This window comes from Vespa crabro, chromosome 10, assembly GCF_910589235.1.
Source record: "Vespa crabro chromosome 10, iyVesCrab1.2, whole genome shotgun sequence".
Taxonomy (NCBI): Eukaryota; Metazoa; Arthropoda; class Insecta; order Hymenoptera; family Vespidae; genus Vespa; species Vespa crabro.
Window position 1 is genome coordinate 1,437,565 of NC_060964.1, and position 25,291 is coordinate 1,462,855.

At 27.6% G+C, this 25,291-nt stretch overlaps 2 protein-coding genes across 7 annotated transcripts; one reads left to right on the top strand and one right to left on the bottom strand.

The window, feature by feature from the left end:
- Positions 1–3,992: 3,992 nt before the first annotated feature.
- On the bottom strand, positions 3,993–18,201 carry LOC124427751 (facilitated trehalose transporter Tret1-like). 5 transcript variants are annotated; one of them, XM_046971055.1, is made up of 10 exons: positions 17,695–18,201; positions 15,012–15,234; positions 9,946–10,164; positions 8,406–8,535; positions 7,964–8,099; positions 6,996–7,452; positions 6,655–6,904; positions 5,951–6,157; positions 5,330–5,522; positions 3,993–5,243 (listed from the first exon to the last, which is right to left on the bottom strand). In XM_046971055.1, exons 3-10 carry the CDS (start codon positions 9,978–9,980, stop codon positions 4,993–4,995), a joined length of 1,659 nt encoding a protein of 552 aa, XP_046827011.1. In that variant the 5' UTR covers positions 9,981–10,164; positions 15,012–15,234; positions 17,695–18,201; the 3' UTR covers positions 3,993–4,992. The 5 variants fall into 5 exon arrangements, with proteins under 5 accessions (XP_046827011.1, XP_046827014.1, XP_046827010.1 ...); XM_046971058.1 differs by having other exon boundaries at positions 9,950–10,168; XM_046971054.1 differs by having other exon boundaries at positions 9,946–10,168.
- A 215-nt stretch (positions 18,202–18,416) lies between these two features.
- Positions 18,417–23,984, top strand: LOC124427753 (NADH dehydrogenase [ubiquinone] 1 beta subcomplex subunit 5, mitochondrial). 2 transcript variants are annotated; one of them, XM_046971059.1, is made up of 5 exons: positions 18,632–18,654; positions 20,782–20,794; positions 21,528–21,630; positions 22,152–22,363; positions 22,481–23,984. In XM_046971059.1, the coding sequence occupies exons 1-5, from the start codon at positions 18,647–18,649 to the stop codon at positions 22,730–22,732; spliced, it is 588 nt and encodes a 195-aa protein (XP_046827015.1). In that variant the 5' UTR covers positions 18,632–18,646; the 3' UTR covers positions 22,733–23,984. The 2 variants fall into 2 exon arrangements, with proteins under 2 accessions (XP_046827016.1, XP_046827015.1); XM_046971060.1 differs by lacking the exons at positions 18,632–18,654; positions 20,782–20,794 and adding an exon at positions 18,417–18,449.
- The last annotated feature ends 1,307 nt before the right edge of the window (positions 23,985–25,291 follow it).

The following is a 25,291-nucleotide window of genomic DNA, read 5'->3' on the forward strand; positions in this document are numbered from 1 at the left end:
TAAAATAATGTACAACATACATATTATCTAATATTTAAGTGAGGACAATTAGGAGAATACATCGTCACTGCCTCCAGCGTTTGGTCGTGCCGACCGTGATTTTGCATTTTTCTTGGCAAGCAGCCCTCCTGGAACTTGCTTTATAATATTATTCTTATTTTCAAGGGAAACAAAGAAGAAAAAAAGAAAAAGAAGAAAAAAGAATTGAGAGGATTTCGAAAAACGTTCTTTCGTTTTTTCTTTTCTTTTCTGCTTTCTTTTCTTCTTTCTTTCGTTCTTTCTTTTTTTTTTACGATATATACAGGGTGCGTGTTCTGTAATTAATAATTGATGATACAAATATGAACGTGATAATTCTATGCAAAGGAATAAGTAAAAAAATGTACACTTTTACATTTTTATTTCAATTGATTTTTTTTTTGCTTTCTTTTATTATCAATTACAAGACATTTAGTAAATCGTTTGTGTTCGTAAATCGATTTTTTTTTTAGAAAAAAAAAAGGAAATAAGAGACAAGCTGAACATTATTATACTATCCGTTCGAGATTTGTAATTTGAATTCTTTTTTTTTTTTTTAGAGAACAAATAATTTTACAAAAATTAACAAATTAACGAATGACAAGCGTTTTTATGTGTTATGTTTCAAATTTGTTAATTAGATTAACTTAATTCAGATATAATGAAATGGGCAATGCCAATGTTCGAATCACAAAGCTATAATAGATGTTGAAAATTAAAGGGTAATAACTTATCTAAGGATTATGATGTAATAACTATTTAAGTGCGATTTTGCTGGAGGTTTTTAACAAGGATTAACGTGAGAATAACAGACATACGTTAATTCCAGATGGTGAGATGTGGCTATCGATTATGTTCTAATAATTCTAATGCTTATATTATTCTTACCCTTATCCGACAAAAAAAAAGAAAAAGAGAAAAAGAAAAGGACAAAAAAAAATAACTTATTTGTATTGTAATAAATGAATGTTAATATTTACACGCTTCTATAACACAAATCAGTCCGTACGTAATGCTAGATTATCGTATTCGTAAAGCTACGTGCTGTTTGTTGCTTGAAAAATATTTATTGACGACAATTGGTATTCCTTTCTATACGACACTATTCTATATATTACATATGTTCTATCTCAGGAATTACATACATACATACATACATACATACATACATACATACATACATACATACATACATACATACATACATACATACATACATACATACATACATACATACATACATACATACATACATACATACATACATACATACATACATACATACATACATACATACATACATACATACATACATACATACATACATACATGCATGCATACATGCATACATGCATACATGCATACATGCATACATGCATACATGCATACATGCATACATGCATACATACATACATACATACATACATACATACATACATACATACATACATACATACATACATGCATACTTTTTATTGGCATAAAAAAGCAATGAGATAGATCAATACGATCGTTCGATAGATCGAGAGATTGTTCGAAATCAATATTGTGCGCGATTGCTTGTTAGATCGATGATCGAAATTCGTTTGTTTTTTCGTTATTGTAAAATGTAAGGGAAAAAGAAAGAAGAAGAAAAGAAATAAAGAAGAAAAATGAAAAGAAAAGTAAAAAATGTAAATCGTTAATCGATGATGTTATACATATATTATAATATGTTGTGTGAAAGTTTTGACTCATCGAAAGATCTATATTATATAGCTTTCGAAAATAATTTGTAATTTTATGGAGATTAAATTCGAATATGAATATTCGCATGAGATTTCCTGCGAAATTACGAATTATTTACGTTTCGCGATTAGAAATAAGTTTGAACAAATATGATCGCGAATCTAATTCAAATAGTTTAATTATAGGGAAGAAAAAAAAATAAGGAGCAAAGCTTTTTATAAGAAATTGCAATCGGCAAGTTTATTTATTTGGAAATATTTGCTTCAACGAACGAGTATATATAACAAATTTGTGTTTATGCAATGTTACAACACTATACATCACAAACGCTCTCATGAATATTTGATTATTATTTCTTGTAAATCGTACTTACATTATACATACATATATTACAACTTACACAATGAGTCTCGAAAAGTCCGCTAAATCTTTTCCTTTCTTTATTTTTTTTTCTTTCTTTTTTTTGTTCCTTTTCCTTCCCTCCCTCCCTCTCTCCCTCACCCTTTTATTTTCATTTCATATGTGAAAACCTTTGTTTATTTCCTCTCGAGACATCGGCAGGAACAATCATGTTCATCTATGTTATATGTATATCGTGTAATGTTTCCTTTTTAAGGAAAAATTATTATTGAATGATAAAGGAGAAAAGAGAGAGAGAGGGAGTGGGAGGATGCAGTGCAGTATGATTGAATGGAGGTGTGCAAAGCGTGTATTCTCTCGCGTACAACATTAATAACATTTTTCTCGTAATTCGCATGCTTCTTAAAAAAAAAATTGCGATTCTCTCTTTCCATTTCCTTCCTCTTTACATGAACATCACGAAATGTTATGAGTTTCGACGTACTAAGTCGAAAAAATATATTAAAAAATGAGAGCTGGTATGATGATGAAGATGATGATGATGATGATGATGATAATGATAATGATAATGATGACGACGATGATGATAATGATGATTATGATTATAATGATGTACGCATAATAAAGTTGTCAAGAATGATGATTTTTTCACGCTGACAAAAATGTATTACTGTAAATTACTACTACGATGATATTAATTGTATTGTTATTGTAATTGCTAACTTGACATAATAAAGTATTGCGATAAAATAATGATTTTTTTTTGTCAACAAATATTATTCTATGACAATTGTATAATAGTCGTATTTATTATTAGGGATGTGAGATCTTTAGGGAAAATTTTCATAGAAATAAGAATTGCTTAAAGTATTTTCTTATTGCGTGAATATTTTATTAATAGTTTCAATATGTAATATTACATTCATATTATATCTTACATCTCTATGGGCGCATACGAGAATACTTCATATGCGACCAAATGGACTTTAACTTGCAAAGTTTTTCATTCAATCATGCTTCTTACATTTTTTTTTCTCTTTTACGTTTTGCGAAAATTAAACTATAATGTGTGATTAAATTGTTAGGAAACCTTATAATGAAATTACATATATTCTAGAATTACTAAAACCATAACAAAAAAACATATAATATTCATTAGAAATAAAATATAAACGTTAAACATTATTCGATTAAAATTTCACGTATTAAGAGAGATACTTGTATGTACTCACAGACTTGTCGACTTGTTTGCATGATACATATATATATATATGTTATCATGAAAAAAATAATATATATATATGTTATCATGCAAATATATATATATATATATATATATATATATATATATATATATATATATATATATATATACATAAAAATATCTGACATATAAAATGGTGAGAAATGGGGAAAAAAAGAAGATATATATAAGTACAGTGCGATTTTTTAAGTATACATTTTTTCTATGTCCACTTAAAAACTTGGATTTTTATCATTATTACTAATAACAACTGCGTTCGTTATTATAAAAAAGAAAGAAAATAAACAATGCACTATATCATGTAACATTTGCATTTACATATATATATATATGCATGTTATATCGCGTTCATTATTATAAAAAAAACAAAACAATGCACTATTGGATATATAACATGTGTATGTGTATATAGTGTGTGTATGTGTGTGTACATACATATATATATATATATATATATATATATATATGTACACAACAAACGTATACAAATATATGTGTATATATCACATTCGTATCCAATAAAAAAAGAAAAAGAAAAGTATAACTCGAAATATCAAGTAATATTGTTTCATATTTATAATACATCGTAGTCATGTATTTAACTATTAGATCGTAATCATTGTTGTATTAAATATTATTTATTACAAAGCTAACAAAGAGGAATTATACAAAAATCAGATCGATACGTAATATTATAATTTTGTTAGAAAATGTTCGATTTTCGATACGAACTAAGGCACTGTTTACAGAGACATTGATATTCTTCAATAGTACCATCAACCTGCCCTCCCTTCCCTTCCCTCACTCGTCAGTACTTATTAGAAGAATTTAATGTTAGCTTGTATTTCTTTTTCTCTAATACTGACTTTTCTCTTTTTTTTTTTTTTCATTATTCTCATACATACACATTAAATTTATCTTTTTCTCCTTGTTTACTTTCTCACATCTATATTGGCTATTTTTGTTATTATCGCACAAAGTTGATAGCATATCGTCAACATATATAAGTTTAAATATAATCCTTTCTGGTCATCTTTGAGATCGATTACATAAGATTTAATTAACAAATTGTTCGACTTTAATTATCACTGTTATTTTTATTATTATTATTATTATTATTATTATTATTATTATTATTATTATTATCATTATAGATTGTATCGTTGGAAGTAGAAAAAATATTAATAATGATTCATAGTCAAAATAAAAGCACCGACATTCTTTTTCTGTTTGTCTTTTCGACTGTTCTCGGCTTACATATGAAGTAATAAACAAAACTTATAAACAGATGATTACGTTGATACGCTTTAAACCGAATTTTAATATTTCTTCCTAAGTACGTTATTAAACAATATTTTCTGCTTATAGTTAGGCCTTTGTACAAACGGCAAACATAAATGTTTTTCATCTTCCTAAATCACTATTAGTATTATTATCATTATTATTATTATTATTATACAATATACTTATATGAGATACGTAAGTATATGTCTATACCTATAAATACATACATACTTACGTACCTACACGTATATTATTATTTTAAGACAAAAGAAAAAGAATGAAAGATGAAAGACGAAACTAAGGACGAACTAAATTAAACTAAACTAAACTAAACTAAACTAAACATTCGGTACAGTTTTCGGATTAAGTGGTTCACTAGCTGCCGTGTTCATTCTTCGTTGCGATCTATTCTGCGTACGTTGCTTTTTCGTTGATTTCGATTTGCCAAAACTGATTGCTAAGAAATGATTGTGGAAATATTCTTCGATCTCCGACAACTTTTTGCCGTGTGTCTCGGGCAACATCAATATAACGAAGATCGTAGATGCCAATGAAATGCCAGCGAAGAACCATTGACCGGCATAAGAACCTATATACATATATACATTTGTTAGTTTTTTTTTCGTATTGTGTCGTGTTAACGATTCAAGTGTTAAATTAAATAAATCGTCGTACCTCCTAAAAAGTCTTGGAGACTACGGTAACTTTGAAGTGCAGCGAACATAATTAAATTGGCCATTGAGTAGCTAATAGAATGAGCAATTCCTCGAATCTCTGTTGGGAACAACTCGGCCGTCATTGTCCATGGTATGGTTAACATTCCGACCATAGAAGTGCAAACATATAGCAAAAGACAGACGATTGGCACCTAAAACATTGTTCGGCCCAATAATCAATGTCGATTATATTTTCAATGTTTTATATAATATATATCACAATACTAAATGCATTTATTAAAATATCCAATAGTATATATTAATAATATAATATTAAATAGGCCAATAATTAATATCGTTTAATATCTAAGAACGATAGATAAAAATACGTTGGGATTGGATTGATCAACAAGTAATCGATAAGTCGTCCACGTTTAATTTATTTAGATATGTATATAATATATTGAAAATTTTAAATATTTGATCAAATTGATGAATGACATATGTTAACATAAATATGTGAACAACATCGAGTAAGCTTAGCTCCGCCACCCATATCTATCATCCTCTCGATAATGATTTAAAGATAGATAATGTTAGATAAAATTATTAGATAATTATTATATAAAGAAGAACTCACCCAATAACCGCTTCGATCACCCTGATGAATGCGTAAAGTGAAATAACCGGAAACGATCATACATGCTGCCATTCCCAATGATGAAATTATGCACAATGGTCTTCTTTTAAATCGTCGAAGTAGCCAAGTATTTACCATCGAGCATAAAAATCGTGTTAGACCTACCAGGATCGATGATAGGTATGCGTCTACGCCGGCGCCAACGTCCTAATATTTGAAGTAAATCAATGATAACATTCTCATTTTACGGCTTATCCCTAGGGATAAGGAAATTAATTTGTAAAACCTTAAATGAGATTTCAAAATTAGTATTGTTCAATGTACTTATTTTGCAGCCAGATGCAAATAATTGTCAAAAAATATATCGACAATGTGTTATATAAGTTCTCACTGTGAAATATCGTAAAAGAAAAAAAAAAAAAAAAAAAAAGAAAGAAAAAAGAAGAAGTTATGAGAATAATTTTCCCTGTAATATTTATATTCAATACTTTAGTAGAATTATTATCTTTATTTTTTTTTATTTTTTGAAAAATTTTTTTTTTGAGAAATTATGCATCTTAGAACATTGTAAATCGCAAACTAATACTTTCGAGATCGTTAGTTTTATATAGATATAGATAACGAGGAAGAGATTTTTGTTTTTATTAACGTTATATTATCGATCTACTTTCCACTAAATATATATAATTTTCAGTTCGACTTACTTGAAACCACGTGACAGCATAAAAGAGGGTTATATAAATTCCAGAAAATTGTTGGAACATGAAAAATAGAAAAAGTATCGTCATCGGTTTCCATCCGGTAGGCTTGAGAAAACCACGTAATTTATTAAAGGCGTTGCCATGTTTGCTCCTTCTTTGTTCGCTCAGTTTGATTTCATTTTCTTTCATGATCAATGCGAACTGTGCTTCTGCCTGCGATACAGTACCTTGTTTCTCATCGGATTTGTATAACCTAGATTTCAAATATTAGATTCCAAATTGAAACCATAGGAAACATTTTTCATGGTAATGTTTATTATTTTATTGATTTGTATACTTCTCACCATTCTAAAGATTTTCTTGCGTCGTCTACTCGTCCCTTCGAAACTAACCAAACTGGTGACTCCGGTACGAAAAATTGTATCAAAATTATCGGTACAACAGCATAAATGATGCTGAGCCAAGCAACTAAACGCCAATGTATGTATGCACCTTTTAAATACGATAAAAGCATACCAAAGGAAGCGAGGGTTGGTCCGAAAGATATCATTGACCCTCTTAAATCTGGTCTCGCGACTTCTGTTATATAGACAATTGCAGGTGAGCTACCCATTGCACATGATATACCAGATAATAGTCGACCGACTAAAAGCATTGATAGATTACTTGACGAAGCTATCAATGCCCAACCTACAATGCATGGGATAGCACCGATCTGCAATGTCTTTAACCTTCCAACTGTTTCCATTAGAAAACCACTTAGAACTGCACCAACTGGTACGAACAATACCACCACGCTAGCTGTAACAAATAAGAGGACGAAAAAAAAAATAAATAAAAAAAAAAAAAAAAATAATAAAAAAAAATAAATAAAAATAAAAATAAAAATAAAAGAAACAAAGAAAGAGGATAAAGTTTATTTTATGGATATTCTCACTAGACCGTTATTTGTTTCATTAAGCTGACTCGCGAATGACCCAGGGGTAATAACAAGAACGTTTCTTGCTTCTCGATATAAAAAAGAAGATGCGAACGCGGTAGGTCACAGCCGTCATACTCTTCTCTCGAGCTCTAATTTAATCCGCGTTAAGGCGTTGCTAAGTAGACCCTACTCGTCAATCCGACTACTTAACGTTGCACCTTCCCTCAACAAATCTCTCATTCTCTACAACAACCTCCCACAACCTATCCTCTAAACACTTTTTTTTTTTATTTCAACCTCCTTTGCTATCCATTTATCAATTTTATTTATTCTTTTTCGTTCGTTGTATGTATTTAATATTCCAATCTTTTTATTTATAGCATTTCTTACCTATCCAAGCAGTCTCTTTCTTCGTTGCTGGTATTTCCGCGTCTTTAGCCTCGAGGTGTGGTACGAGGATAGCCGAGTACGCCATACTGAGACCAACTACTATGTGGAAAGAAGCCGCGATGAAGCATGCTAAGATCTAAACCGATCAGAATTTATTCATTAACAATTCTATAAGACCATAATTTTGTCTAATTCTCAAAATGTTTTATGTGAAATGATTTAATTTCAATAATTAAGTTGAAACATCTGAACTTTTCGATTTAATTCTAAACGCAATGTAGTGTTTGTTGCGAGGAAAAAATATATAAGTAAAAAAATATAAAACATGTAAGTGTAATAATAGAACAAGGACTTTTTTTTAGAAACTAATAACTGATAACTGTTATCATTTATTAACAATTAGGTGTTCCTATTTAAAAATTTTAAATATTTAATGTATTACCTGGCGAAAAGCTTTTTTAATATTTGTCGATTCGACGAAATTCTTATTCAGGCTTCGACTTGACACGATTGCATCTTTAAAGCATTCTCTCTCATTTTCCTCGATGTTCTTCGATGCCTCGCGTTCGACACTGTAAGAACAATTTTTTTTTGCTTTTTGTTTTTGTTTTGTTTTGTTTTTTTTTTCTTCTTTTTTTTTTAATTATTATTCTCTTCTATCTTTTATTATTCGAAGAACTACATTCTTGAGAATTATTTATTATTGCGATTCTTCGCAAACAGATAGGTATTATTTATGTGGTATGTCATCTATGGAATTGCATTCGCTTCTTGTGGATCGCTCTCTAGTTTGTGCCACATACATTATTAGCAATGTCGATGTGTGTTTCTAATTGCGTTATTCCTCATGTTAACTGTTGGAAGTTCTAATGAATTTTATTCTGAGCGTGAAAAAAATTTTATTGCGATTTTACGCAATTAAAAATATTCCATTAAGCTATTTTTCTTTTCTTTCCTTTTTTTTTTTTTTTTTTTTTTTTTTTTTTTTTTAATCATTCGTATTATCACGTGGAAATATTATTTGTCAAAGATCTTGCTTAAACAAATATAAATGATCCTTATAAGTTTAAATCTACAAAGATCAAAGTTTAGGAGTCTTGGAACTTAAAATCCAACGATCCATTACAATTAACAATTAATGAACTTAACTACATATTCCCCATTTCTTAGCTAACTCTATGTCAAGTTGCAAAGTCAAATCGATTGTTTCCAAGCGAATTACCTTTCGTAACAAAGTGACATTAATGGATGCGACTTGGCATATGTTCTCTAGAAGCATTCATAATCAAGTTTACTCGATTCGTAGATACTATATATATATATATATATATATATAGATATTTATATGTATGTATATCTATATAAAAATACACTACATAGTCATGTAATGCTTCGTAGTATGCATTCTTATATATATATATATATATATACACATATTTAACTTTCTCGAACGAAGCGGTCTTTCGAAAGGATTTTACGAACGTTAAACACTCTTACAAGGATTACTTTTTCTCACGCTCATCCTGCAATTAACGTCTTAAAGAAGAGAAAAAAAAACGCGTGTGAAAGTCTAAGTCAGAAAAAATCGACGGAATCGGTCAATGTCGGTTAAATGACATTCTGCTTTCGATTAATGCTACGACTAAGCTAATACTACGACGGCAGTAGACGATGACATGTAATGATGAAACAACATTTGGACGATCGTGAATTACTTTGTTACATACGTAATATATAAATACATATATATGTATGTATTCATGTATACATATATACATATATTACTTATGTGTATTTGTTATTAGATTGTTTTCGATTATATGCACACAATACATCCGCAAGTATTATGATGTTATGTGAGATTCTGAACAATCATGAATTGTGCTCAGTCATGCCGGCTGTTCTTTTTTTTTGTGATCTTTTTTTTCTTTCTATATTTTTTTTCTTTTTCTTTTTTATATGTCGTAAAAAAGCAGTACTACCTACATATCGTCGTACGCCATTCCGTAGCATTCATCGATTATTTTCGACGCTCTTACTCGTGTAGAGTCGCGATCGCACCGTTATTATCTTCCTTTCTCATCCATGGACCCTTCTTATACTACGGCCGATAGCCCTGATGGCAGTTTCACGAACACGTTGATATCTTGTATCTCTCGTATCAACGCCACCGCGACCAACACCACCACCTCTCATCCATTCTTCCTTTCGTCAGAGAAAATTCTATTTTTATTCTTTCGCCAAGGTTTTATGCCACAGCTTCGGCGTTTCCGTGCTTCGCTATTTCTACTATCTCTTTCTTATTGGTCCGTTAACGTTTTAGATTTGATTGGAAGTTATAACGAATCTTTTGAATGAGAGAAAAAGAGAGAGAGAGAGAGAGGGAGAGAGAGAGAGAGGGAGAAAGGAAGAGAGAGAAAGAGAAAGAGAGAGAGAGAGAGAGAGATACAGAAATTCAATTAATCGCATCAAAAATTTGAAACACTTTTAACGTCTCTTCAACTGTCAAAATTCATCTAAATCAATATTATATATTGTTTGTTTCATCTATAACAATTATTATATATATATATACATAATATATATATATATTATATATAATATATAATATATACATAATATATATATATATTATATAATATATAATATATATATATATTATATATAATATATAATATATATATATTATATATAATATATAATATATATATATATATATATAGATATGATTTTATTAATAAACGTTTATGCGTCGAAAATAAACATATAAAAATCAGTTAATAGATTATAATAGATTATAATCGGATAGGTTTAAAAATTGAACGGATTTATTTTATACGACACAGTAATAAATTAAAAAAAAAAAAAAAAATAAGAGATGATTCTTAAAGACATTAAGAAAAAAATTATCGAATCGTTCGAGTGACTATTACTGGGTGTACAGGGTGTTTTTAACTTTTCTCCAGAGTTGTACAATACTACAAAGCCAACTCCGTCTACTCGATGACATTTCACGTTTCTATGCGATTCAAACGTTTCAACGCTCTCGATGCTTGCTTTGTCCGGCTATTGAAAACGCTAAAGACGTATGTATTGTAAAGTGTAATACATCATCGAGCTAATATGTTTGAACGTGCAATATTCATTCGTTCGTCCGTTCGTTCGGTCGTTCGTTCGTTCGTTCGTTACGAGGGACAGTAATTATAGTTCTTGCGAGTTATACAGGGTGGGACAAAAGTTACTACGGTTCTTACGTGATCTCGCAATCTGAGAAAAAGAACAAAAAAGATGAACTTAAAAAATTTCGGAAAGGGCTAATCGAATTTTTTTTTATCTTTTTTTTTTTCTTCTTTCAAATTATACTTTGGAACTTTCGATCCATCCCGTATTATGCATGTTTAACTTTTCTTAAATTTTCTTCTTTTATTTCTTTTCTTTTTGTTGTTCATTACGTAACGATTGACAATGATCGACGAACTACTCATATGATTTACAAAATGAGAAACTTTAGTTTTCATTTTTACAAATCAAAATACCTGCTTTATGCTTTTGATATGTATATATTTTGAACTGATTTAAAGTAAACATACTATACTTCAATATTTTGAAAATGGAATAATATATTTAATTCATTAATTTTTTCAATGACTACGATCATCGACATGCTAATCAAGTATTTACTTATACATAAGTTTCTCAACTGTAATTAATAGTTTATGTTTATTCTCTTCTATATCATCGTCAATTTATTTATTTAATTGTTTTGAACAATTATCTTCCTTTTTCTCTCTGTTTCTCTTCTCTCTTTATATAGATTACTTTGTTTTATTTATTAAGAGTAATTAAAAAATTGTATTTAGATCAAATAATAATTCATCAGAGAACACGTGTTATATAAAAGTATTTTACTCTGAACCATCTGTTATAAAAGAGATTAAAGTTTTAATCATTTCAACATATAACATGATTAATAACATGATTAAAAAAAAAGAAAGAGAGAAGTTAAAAAAGAAAATAACATAAAAACATAGTTCAAAGTGAAAATATGTCATTGGTCGACATTGATTATCTAATCTTTTACGTTTACTGTCTAAACGCTTTTTTGTTTTAAAAATTGAAAAGATAAAAAATGTCACTAAAGAGATTTAAATTTGAATGGAAGGGACGTTTTAAGATTCACTGTGAAAAAAAAAAAAGAAAAAAGAAAGAAAAAAGGAGAAAAAATAAAAGAAAACTTTTAATAGAATGAAATCATTATTTCGAGCAAAAAGTTTTCGTTTTTCTTTCTTTTTCACTTTTTTTTTATCTTTTTATTCATTCATTCATTTATTTATTTATTTATTTATTTATTTATTTATTTTTTGATATATTTTAGGTATTGTAAGGGTTAATAAACTTTCAGAAAAATTCTCCGCAAAACTTAATCGTGTCTGTGAAATATCGTATAATAGCCGACACGTTTCTTAGTCGGTTGTGCTTATGCGTTGAAATGACTATCTAGCTCTCGTATACATGACGTTACGTCATGGATATTTTGAATTTGAAGTAGTATCGAGACAGGAAGAATTGTAATCAGTTTCTCCAACACTCGACGTTACTCTTAGCATTACCTTTATAGTTTGTTTCATTTGTAAATTTCGATAAAAATGATTAAAGATAGAATTAAAATCGATAATTAGTTACGAGCATCTCGATTAATAAGAATTATCCTATTGTATTTATAAAAAAAAAAAAAAGAAATGAACGAAATCCGCGCTAAATGTTCAGGTGAACATTGAATTTCTCAAATGTGTCATCTTAATAGGACCTACTTTGTTGGATAATTGATGATTAAGACGAAAAAAAAAATTAAATAAAACAATAACAAAGAAAACGAAAAAAGATTTATTATTAATACGTTAATGTTTTCATTCTACATATTAAACAATAGACAACAAGAATGAACGAGATAACAGTAGTACGTGAAAAAATAGATAAATATCGCTGTTGTCTATTCTATGACCACGACATAAAAAGCGCACACTTGCTTGTCATAAATAATATATATTATCATTATTTATATGAATTTTGTTTCAAGCAAACGGTATGACTTTTTTTTAATATTGCAATATCTCGAAATTAATATTGTAACGTAACGATGATATAATAATAATAATAATAATAATAATAATAATAATAATAATAATAATAATAATAATAATAATAATAATAATAATAATAACAGTAATAATAATAATAATAATAGTAATAATAATAATTAGGAATATTGAAAAAAAATAATTGATTGCGCAATTCCTTCCAATAGCAATTTTTCGAAATTTGTTGAATACGTCATTCGTTATAGTGATTTTAGTCCAACCATAACATCAAAGTTTTCTAAAATATTCTCAACCGCATTGGCTCGAACCAAATTTAGGATTTAGTTGTTTCTTATTCGTCATTCGAAGAAAAACAACATTAAGTAAATGGATATTCATTCAAGGATCAAGAAATAATACGTGTACATTTGTAACTAAGTAAGTAAGTACATATATACGAATGGCTGGTTAGCGTGGGACAAATTTGTATTATATAAGCGAGTCCGATCATTTCCTTTTTCTTTGACGATCATCATAAATAGAAAAATCTTTTTATCTATTTCTGTCAATATATGCTTTCATATATATATTTATATATATTTCTTTTTTTTCTTTAAACGATCTTTTAAATCGGTCTGACAGTGTAAATCGTTACCTTGCTATAAGTATAATATCAAAATATAATCGATCGTATCAGTTTATCTATAATTAGTGCTGATTCATAACAATTATCATAGTAAACACGTGGAGATAAAGGAAAAAGAAAGAGAAAAAGAGAGAGAGAGAGAAAAAGAGATAAATAGACAGATAGATGACAAAACAAAATTTGACTTACAATTTAAACTAAACAAAATTTAGAAAAATTTATTGCAATAACAGGAAATAAAATAGAAAAAAGAACTTTAGTTTGTTCGAAAGAAAAAAGAACGAATGAAAAAAAAAGAAAGAAACGAAAAAAAAATTATTGTAAACGATACAATAAAACCGTGACGATAAAGTTTAAGAGTAGCAAAAAAAAAAATTCATATAAAGTATTATTTTTATGTTTGCTTACGTATTATAACATTTACATTACGTATTATAACATTTTTTCGAATAGCGATAAATTTAATCATTCATACTATTTATGACAATTTAATCTAGAGATTTGAGACCGTTGACTTAATAATTATTGGCAAGCGGATTTATGAGTTGTGATGCTATATTATTTCTTTTTTTTTCCTTTCTTTTCTTTTTCTTTTATGATTTGCAAATATCATGTTGTATTAGGACAAGGACATGTTTTCAAAAAGAAAAGAAGAGAAAAAGTATATACTTCTACTACGTAGATAGATACTATTGCGTGTTCGGAAAACGTAATGAGTAGATATCGTTTCGGGTACGATTGAGGAATAAGAAATTCGAGAATTTTGCTATGTTGGTGGCCAATTCATCATGTTTTCAAAATAAAAAAAAAGAAATGGAAATTTATTTATCATAGTATAGTATTTAAATTTTTTTTTCTTGAAACGTTAAATTGCTTTACGAGACATTATAAAAAATTTCAATGTCAAATGATTATATTGCCACTAAACTGATGTTTTATTTTGCGAGTTTATTCGCAATCATCCAAAAAAAGAGAGAAAAGAGAGAGAGAGAGAGAGAAACTAAAGATAAAATAAAATATAAGGAAAAAAAAAAGAAAAAAAAAAAAAGTTCCCAAATATTAAATAAAGAAGATCGCGCTTATCGAGAAAGAAACGATTTGTTACTTATCATCGTTCATTTTCTGTTTATTTTTCTTTATTTCACATTTATTTATTTATTTTGTTTTTGTTTTCTTAGAAACGAATTCTCTCGGTAAGCTTTTTTTCTTTTTCAATTATTTTCGTTTTTCTTAAATATTTTTTTGTAATAAACAGATTAAACGAAAGTACGCATATACAAACAAAACATATAAATCATATTATTATGCTCTTTGTAATACTCACCTTAATGAGTATGGATCCATGTTTGTCCTACGTGCCTTTCTATTAAATTAATGTACTGATAAATGGCCTTTTTGTCCGATAGCTTCTCCTCCTTTTTTCCTTTTGTTTTTTTTTCTTCTTTTCCGTTTTTTTCCCACTTTTGTAGAAATGAATTACGTTCCTCTTAAAGTAAATCTTCATTAACTGGATATGCCTTGTCCCAATACCAAGACCATTTTATTCGCTGAAACAATCACATTTACCAACGTTACAAATGAACACGAGAGAAAATCAATATTAACACGTGCCGATCGTTTACCATCAACGACAATTTTATGGAAAACTTTCTACGTGGAAAATATTGTGAGAAATGTTAAAACGAACAACTTTCTTTTGCTTTCCCTGGCTAGTAATTTGAAAGGGGCAAAGGGGAGGAGGGGAGGAAGAAAAAAGAAAAAAGGAAGACAAAAAAAAAGAAAAAAAAAAAAAAAAAGAAAATTGAAAAATTATTATTAAATGATAATATAGTATAAAATTGATCGAGTTTTATAACCTATCGAAGAAATCAATCTCTTGCATCTAAACTCCTTTCGATCTTGTCTATGCCAATCGTAAGTTAGAAATTCCATTCTAACGATTAGATTCTGGAGCAGTTTAGAAAGACTTCCTATCTGTATCCAAGTCAATTCCGTATGTACGAAAGTACGTTAAATGAAACAAAAAGAAAAAAAAAACAAAAAAGAAAGGAAAGAAAACCATAGATCGTTATATCCGTATAATTTTCTTCTTTCGTTGTTCGATCGAAGCTAGTTTAATATTTATTAACTGGAATAAGTTAAGTATATTTTTGTATGAAAGATCCTAGAATCAGTGATGAAATTCGTTCGTAATTTGTCCAATCTTTTCTTTTTCGTTAAGAGAAACAACAGGGGCACGTTGTTCAACAATGAGAATCACGTGTTCCAAATCTTTATATCATGTTAAACAGACTAACATGAAATACGTAAAATTGATATTCGTTTCGAAAATTTCTATCGCTATATATATATATATATATATATATATACTTATTTTCATTAAAGAATTATTCATATCATTCAATCACTCATCGATCAGTAGATCGAAAGTTACGATAATATTCTTGTATCATAAGAAGGTAGAAATAATGCATTGGAATAGAGAAAGATAAAAGATAGGAAGGAGTACAATCAAATACAATTTTTTATCGTGTATATTAAATAAAAGAAAAAGAAATATATATATAAAAACAAAAAAAAGGAAAGAAAAGATTGAATGCTTGAGATATCGTTTTATCTTCTTTCCGGCGCGTCAAGTTTAACGGGATCGTTTTTCTTCTTCTTCTCCTTCGCCCCTCTGAAATGAGACTTGACTAAAGTAAAATTAGAATTAATCATTGATCAATATTTTTTTCTTTCAAGTAATTTTTTTTTAAAACGATAATTTTTTCTCTTGTTGATTTATTAATAGAAAAAGTAACGTTCAGGTAATAATATTGGATTATAACTAATCATTCTATCTTAAAGTAAATCCAAGTTACTGAATATATATATATATATATATATATATATATATATATATATATATATATACATAATGACATATATAAAAGAAAAATATTTCTTTATTCTATAAATATTCGTTTAAGATTAACAATATAAGAATACATATAATTTGATTCGACGAACCTTTCATACGCGATTGAATCCATTCGTTCGAATACATAGTTCGATCAAAGGTTGCACAAAGGAAACCAGCGCTTATATGGCTGACTAACACAGACGTACTACCAACTTTATATGTAACTTTCCAAGTGCTTACACGCAGAGATTGAGAAATGGGCGAATTGAAACTGTTTTATCTTACGATAAATTATTCTACTATTTTACAGGTCACGGTCGTAATGTAAAGTTGCATATCGATGATAATCAACACAAACATTATCGCACAGACTTATCACGTATAAAACGTAAGAAAAAAAAATATAAAATAAAGCGAAGGAAAAAAAAAGATAATAATTAACGATAAAGAACAAAAAAATTGTTAAATCACGCACGTCTGAAAATAATATCTAAAATTGACGTAAAAGAATATAGAAAAGAGAATTTGTTTTCTTCTCTCTCTCTCTCTCTCTCTTTTTGCTATTAAATACGTGCCAAAGAAGAAGAAAATAGCATTATGTAATATCTTCATTAGATTATTTGAAATTATTTCACCTGATGTATTTAATACATCAAAATGGTTGGTGTAATAATACCACGAATAAATTTTCTTACGTGATCGAAAGAACAAAGAAAGAATAAAAAATGAAAATGAACGATGATTTGGATCGACAATATTCTTGATACAGGATATAAATATATATATATATATATATATATGTACATATGTATGTAAACACATGAGTAAATACATAAAATACGTAATGTAATTATGATGTTCGTACGATTCTAATGCAAATGAAAGAGAGAGAGAGAGGGGGAGAGAGAGAGAGAGAGAGAGAGAGAGAGAGAGAGAGACAGAGACAGAGAGAGACAGAGAGAGAGAGAGACGAGAGAGACGAGAGAGACGAGAGAGAGAGAGAGAGAGACGAGAGAAACGAGAATATAAAAATATATATTTTACAATACCAATCTAAGGACGCGCAGGAGTTGTTTGGAATTCGCGACTGGTGGAAGAAACTCACCTTTCTTCCTTGCTCTTCTCCTTGTTTTCCTTAGTAGACCGCTTCGTTCACGTTGATCGCGGTCGTTCGGTCTCCGTTTCGAGAGCCGTTCGTTCCTTTTCTGTCCGTTGCTCCAGTAGAAACGGGAATTGCAGGACGGCGAAAGAGTATGGGGGAATAATCGGCGAGGAGAATAGTCGAGAAGGGCGAAACCGTAAAATCTCTTTAGTATGTATGTATGTATATATATGCGTGTGCGTGTGTATGCGTGTGCGCGCGTGCGTGCCTGCGTATACGTATAGCTTTGTGTAGATGCACACGCACACGTATGTGTGTCCGTAGAGTAATATATCAGTATATATGTATATATATATATGTATGTATATATGTATATGTATGTATATAACGTGTCCTAATATAAAAAGTAAGAATGTATGAGAACGATGATGAAGGGTAGAAAACACGAATAACAATCCTTACGAAGCGAAACGCACGACGGTCGAGACGCGACTGCCATCCGGCTTGCCGGTGCTTCTTTACACACACCGTTAGCAGAGCCGCCGCAAATCGAGTCGCCGCAGATCGTCGTCGTCGTCGTCGTCGTCGTCGTAGTCGTAGTCGTCGTAGTCGTCGTAGTCGTCGTTGTCATCGTCGTCGTTGTCATCGTCATCATTATCATTATCGTTGTCCGATACGTTCGATGAACGTACAATATCGTAACAGTAATTCTTTACCCGTTGTCAATTTAAGGGTTGTACATGTATTACGACAAAAAAGTACGTGATATGTGACATTAAACGACGCACCTTCGAGGAATATCTTTTTCTTCTTTTTTTTTTTTTCTTTTTTTTCGATAACGTCTAAATTTGTCTATATAAACGTCTAGAGTTTCTTTCACCGGTTTTTTTTTTTTTATTTATTTCTTTTTTGGTTTTTTCCTTTTCGAACGACACTCTTTCCAATCTTCAAGGTTATGTATAGGTAAAACAAATCGTATCCATAAATTTACTTTTTTATTTATTTTTTTTTTCTTGATACATAAGTCGATACACTATGCTAATAAAAATATGTTAATCTGTTCGGAAAAAAACATCGATGGGCTTTGATATGCAGATAGATATTACGTTGAAAAACCTATTATGTTTAAATTGTATATATTGATTCTTTTCGATCGAATTATTTATTATTTATTTTTTCGTATTTTTCGTTCTATTTTTTCTTTCTTGCATCAAATTTCTCTCTCTCTCTCTCTCTCTCTCTCTCTCTCTCTCTCTCTCTCTTTTGTTCTTTAAATCGTTTTATATTCCATTCATATTGCAAATTATAATTCTATAGATTATATTCAATCTTATTTGAAAGTACAATGATTATGATTCGTTAAATTAATTTTTCTGGAACAGGCGAAATGACTCATAGTTGGAAAGATTTTAATTTAAGACTTATAAGTAAAAATTTTTGTTAAATATTTTTAAATTGATAAGTTACATTCTTCTCTCTTTTATCTCCTCTATATTAAAATTTTTAAAGTACAGAACTAAACTCTTTTATAAATAGTTTTTAACGATTATTATAAATATCTATTTTTTTTGCAAGCTTATCAATAAACGATTACAACTATTTTATATATATATATATATATATATATATATATATATATATTTATATAATACATATCTCTATATTGTTATTTGAATCATTTATGTAAACATCATATGTATTGAAACATTCAATCGATAGAACAAAGATATGGATGCCATTTAACCATCGTTTAAAAGAAATAGAAAGAATATCAATCGCATTATTTCATTTTTGGAACATTAAAAATTAGCAAATTTTTTATTGTTTGATATTCATCGATGGTAAAAATTTATTTATATGGATAATTATAAATTATTTGTCTTCATTTTGCGTTAATACGTTCGCTTTTATTTTTTTTTTTAAGTTACTTATTGCTGATGGTACTTAAATTACTGCTTCGTAAGCTGCAGATTAGAAGTATATGTTGACAAATATTAAGACAGTTATATCGTTTTAATTCCTCATCTTTTGCAATTGAAGTCTTCATTGTCTCTTTTATATTATATAGTAAGTGTCATGAAAAAAAAGAAAAAAGAAAAAAAAGGACTGATATTATATCTGCAATTTTATTTTATTAATATAAATATGTAATTTTATTAGTGTAGGGATTAATACAAATAGTTTTATAGCCATATAAATTTAAAAAAAAAATTTTATTATCACGTTAATTTTATATCGTTTCTATTTTATACAACAGGATTATATGATTTTATCTGAATTTAAAATTATATATAGTTATATCGTTTTAGTTTTTCATTCTTTGCAATTGAAGTTCTCATTATCTCATTCGTACTATGTAGTTAACGTTGTGAGAAATAAAAAAGAGAAAAGAAAAAATGTCTAAAGAACAGATATTATATCTGGAATTTTATTTTATTAATACAATATTAGTGTAAGAATTAATATAAATTTTGTAGTCATATAAATTTTCTTAAAAATTTTATTATCACTTTAGTTTTATTTCGTTTGTATTTTATTCAATAGATTTATAAAATACAAACTCAGTTTATAAAACATAATGAGTAAATTATAAATTTTTTTTACATAATTCTATACTTTTTTCCTTTTAATATTTTCTCGCGGATACTTTTGTTTTTTAACAAATTGTTTTGACTTTTCTCGAAAGTGCGATCACGTTACCACGGTTCTCAGAGTGATCTTAATTTACAATCGTTTCTTGAGTTCAATTACTCACTTGACCCGACTCGTGTTGACGCTGAGCGTCTATTAAATCGCATTGGCAACATCGGTCATTTAGACGTATCAAAACAATTTTGTATTTGAAAATTTCTTTACCGCAAAATATTTATCCCGTTCTCCTGTCATCTTTTTTGTTTTTCATTCTTTTACTTCTTTTTTATTTTTCACAATCGACTTTAAAAAAAGAAAATGAAATAAAAAAGAAACAATTATTATGTTACTACGAACGAAGAAATTATTACTGATCGTTTACTAAACAAAAGTTCTTTTTTAAAAAACCTATCATATTTATTTTATCTTTACATTAACACACAACTGTAACGTGATCAGTCTCATTTATCTGGTTTGTATTAATGCGTAATTGATTTTATCTATAATTGCGAGTTATTTTCTAATCTTTAACAACTTATACATATCGAAAGTACTTCAATAAGGTGTGTTATAAAAATGAGAATATAATTTAGCATTACATATTATGTAATAATGAGAAATTATGAATCTATGTTCAATTATTTATTAAATACCGATAATTGAAATTATAATTTCCGATGAAAATTAAAATATTTGCGTTCGATCACTTTATGAAATACTACGATCACTTTATTTTATTTATCTTTTTTCTATTTTTTGTTCTTTTTTTCTTTCTATCAAACGTAAGACATGACATTGAATAAATTTATTGTATAACTCTAAGATATCGAATCAAAGTAATAATGCAATCTGTTTGTAATTTGATTTGTCTGGAAAAAACATGATTGAATTTTTATTTTAATGAAACTAAAAACGATTGTTACCCTATATTATTACAAATGAATAATATTATCGATAATTTATATAAATTGGAATTGCAGTTATATTCTGTAAATTTGAAAACGTTCAAAAATGTAATAATATAAAAACGCATGAGAATTAATGTGCAAACAAAGTTTGACGAGTGTTTTAAATTTTACATCTTTTATAATACTTTGTTTATAGGATAGTTATATAATCTATCATGTTTGAAATTTCGCGCTGTTTCGATCAGCTGTTTCGATACGATAAAACAGATAATTGACCACTCTTGTTACTACTTTCAGTCTGCAGGAGGCAAAATGGCAGTCTGGAGTATATTTCTGCGTTCTACGAGCCAAAAACTAAGTAGACTTCCTACATTATTGTTAAAAGAACCTTCTATAAATAGTAAGTAATAAAATTTATACATCGAATATTTTATATATCTATATATCCATGTCAGTTTTAAATTATGAATGATTTATGAACGATATAGTAATCTTGTTATGCAATATTTTATAAGAAATTAGCCATAATAATTAACATAAATAACTATGGTAATAATTTTTTCCTTTTTCACTTTGAAAATTTCAAACATATTATTCATATTATTTATTATGTTATAATTTATTGTATATAATAAACTAGACTAAATTAAGTTGTATATGTTTAAGGTTATATATTATCATATTGTACATATTTGAAAAATTTAAGTTTACATAAAAAAATATAAAACTTTTATATCAATTTTATTTTATTTTGATTTGCCTTTGATAATTTTGTTCAAATATTTATTCAAATATTTATTTAATTTTAATTACCATTAGTATTAAATTAATATATTAATATTAACTGATAAAAGCCAATGTATATTTAATCTCTGTAATAGTCTAAAAGTTATAATATATTATTACTCTATATCATTACAGATCAGATAAGATGTATGTCACATGACCAAGTAATGATGATAAAAAGTACTAGATGGCAATGGTCAAAATGTAAAGATCTGCTACATTTCTATGTTATGTTGGGTGTAATACCATTATCAATCTTGACATTTTGCGTAAATGTGTTCGTGGGTCCAGCAACACTTGAACCTATACCAGAAGGATATACGCCAAAGCCTTGGGAATATTATAGAGTATGAAATATTAATTAATTTAATATTATGAATTAATATTATTGATATGATAGTTATACTATTATTATATATATTTATTCATATTACATGATATGTTTATATTTTTATTGTTTTCAGCATCCCATAACCAGATTTCTTGTTCGTTATGTATATGTAACGCATCAGCAAGATTATGAAAAATATTTAAATATTATATACTTAGAACAAGAACTTAGAAAAACAAGAATGCTTCAAGCACGTATTGAAGAATTGATCGAACAACGAAGCGATTATAAATACTTCTACTATGTACCAGTAACTGCCAAATATGTTCACCGGGCTAGATATGACTATGACAAGGAAGATACTTATAAGACTTTCTCAAAATAATTGATTAATAAGCAAATGAGAAGTCTTTATTATTATCTGATACATGAGCTATTAGCCCAGGTGGATGAAAGAAGAAGAATAGCAATCGTAATTATAGAAAAAACTCTTAAGATAGTAATAATTCAATAATAATAATATATATATATATATATAATATATATATATATATATATATATAAATATATATTATACCATTGTTAAATTACATTTAATAAAGGCATTTGAAAAGAATTTCAGATTGCCACAAATTGAATATTTCCTTAGAACATTAATTTTTGTGCGTTTTAAATTCTATTTTGACATGTTTTCTTTCACATAATGCGCATTTCAGTATTTATAAATGTTTTTACTTATTTTTAAAGATTATCAAATAAAAGCATGTGTTTTTACACATTATGAAATATTGCTTATATTATAATAAATATTTGATAGTTTTCTGATATCTAATAGATAAATTGCAAGTATATTGATAAATAAGATTTTAATAAATAAAATTTAGATTGATAATATATATGATCGTTCATTGAAATAAGCTAGAATTTTTACGGAAGCTTAAATGTTATATAACGATATTACCGACGCATAAAGATAATGGGTGGATAGACCTCTTGTATTTGTTGCCATCTGTTGGTAAAATAGAGAAGTAAAGAATTTAAAAGATCGACTTTTATAAAAATTTACTTAATTAGTGATTATGTAAATTTCAAAGGTTACTTTTTACATACGTGCATTTAAAATATTTAGATTCTTATATATCTGACAAATTGCAACTTATATCATTTATTATGGTTCAATATCGTTTCTTTTCTAACATTCATTCATTTTTTTATTTTGTATACCTACATCTTTCATAATGATGAGTTCATAATTTTTTTTCTACATATTTTTGAATCTTTTAAAATGTTCTTAACTATAATTCAACGATCCAGTTATCATTCTCCTATAAAAGTCAAAGTTTACGCTCTATTTCATATTAGTAGTGAGAGGTAATAGTTATGTAGTGTTACATTTATCGTATTTGTTATTTATTTATTTCATATAGATATTATTACTAAGTTAATATGTTAATTATATATGACAGAGAACAAAACTTTTTACTAAATAATATATTTTATATATATTATAATACATTATTTATTTTCTTTTTATATTCCATATTGAGAGGTAATAATTGCGTAGCGTTCCATTTGTCGTAATTGTTATTTGTTTCATAAAGATATTAATTAATATGTAAATTATATATGACAGAAAACAAAATTTATAGAATATTTTTACACACACACACACACACACAGAATATCCCGTTTATCTCAAAAAATTGCGATATTTCGGGATGGACGGAACTTGCAAAAAAATTTATTTACAGATTTTGTTTGTGCATGAAATAACGCATCATACGGTATTAATTCTTTTTATATAGGTGGAACGGCGAAGGGAAATTTCGAAGTCAAATTCATTTCATCATATATTTCTTTTCACAGTACGATAACATTTGTTGAGACAATTCAACAATGTTATTATAAAAGTTTCTTTTATTATTATAAAATATTTATTAAATTTGTTAGTTTTCTTCAAGGAGCAAGAATAACCTTGTATAGTTTGTTACCGGTTTTTATTCTGCATGCTTTAAACAAAAACCGTTCTTTATATCTTTTTTGTGTTTATCAAATTATCGATTATAATTAAAAGAAGTTTATTTCGTAAGAAGTACGACCTTGTGTCCCTATAAACGGGAAAATTTATATATATGCGTATTTCTATTTTGCCGTACGTTCGGACATAATATTTTTCTTCATATATATATTAATCCCCAGAAGTTACCACCCTTAAGACTCACTCGGTCCTAACATTCGATTGCATTTTGTTTATTTTATAATTACTACGTAAGACAAGTTAAGTTAAATATATTAAAAATGAATCCCTTTTTGTAATGAACAATCAAAACACGATTGTGGAATTAAAAAGGAAAATAACATCGAAAATAATTAATTATATGAAATGAATATTGAGGAAATATTAATAGAAACAATACGATATTGTTAAATTATCCAATAATTGTGGGACAATTGTCTAAAGAAAAGAAATAAGGATAATATTTCCTTTTTGGAATTGTTCGACAATACATTTCGATTATTCAATAATATTAATAAAATAGAATATTTCGAAAGTCTAGGTATAAAAATAAATAAATATTTTATTATTGTGCTTTCGTTTGATTATTATATATAAAAAATTTATGGCTTGAAACAAAGTTTAAAATTTGAAAGATTTAACATGATTCGTGGAAATGTTCGATGAAAATGAAACTATCAATGAAGTAGCAACAAAATATCTCAAATATCTTTTATTGTTGCCTCTTTTTAGTAATTTTATCACTAAAAAATGTGATACTGATGACAGAATCCATTTTATGGATTGTTGATTTTCTAATAAGAGTAAAAGATTATAGTGTCACAGATGACTACGCAGATGGTAATTTTTAACTCAAATTAATCTTGATAATAATCAAAATAATTATGTATGTTTATTAATTATGTATGTTTTGTAAGTTTCCTTTAG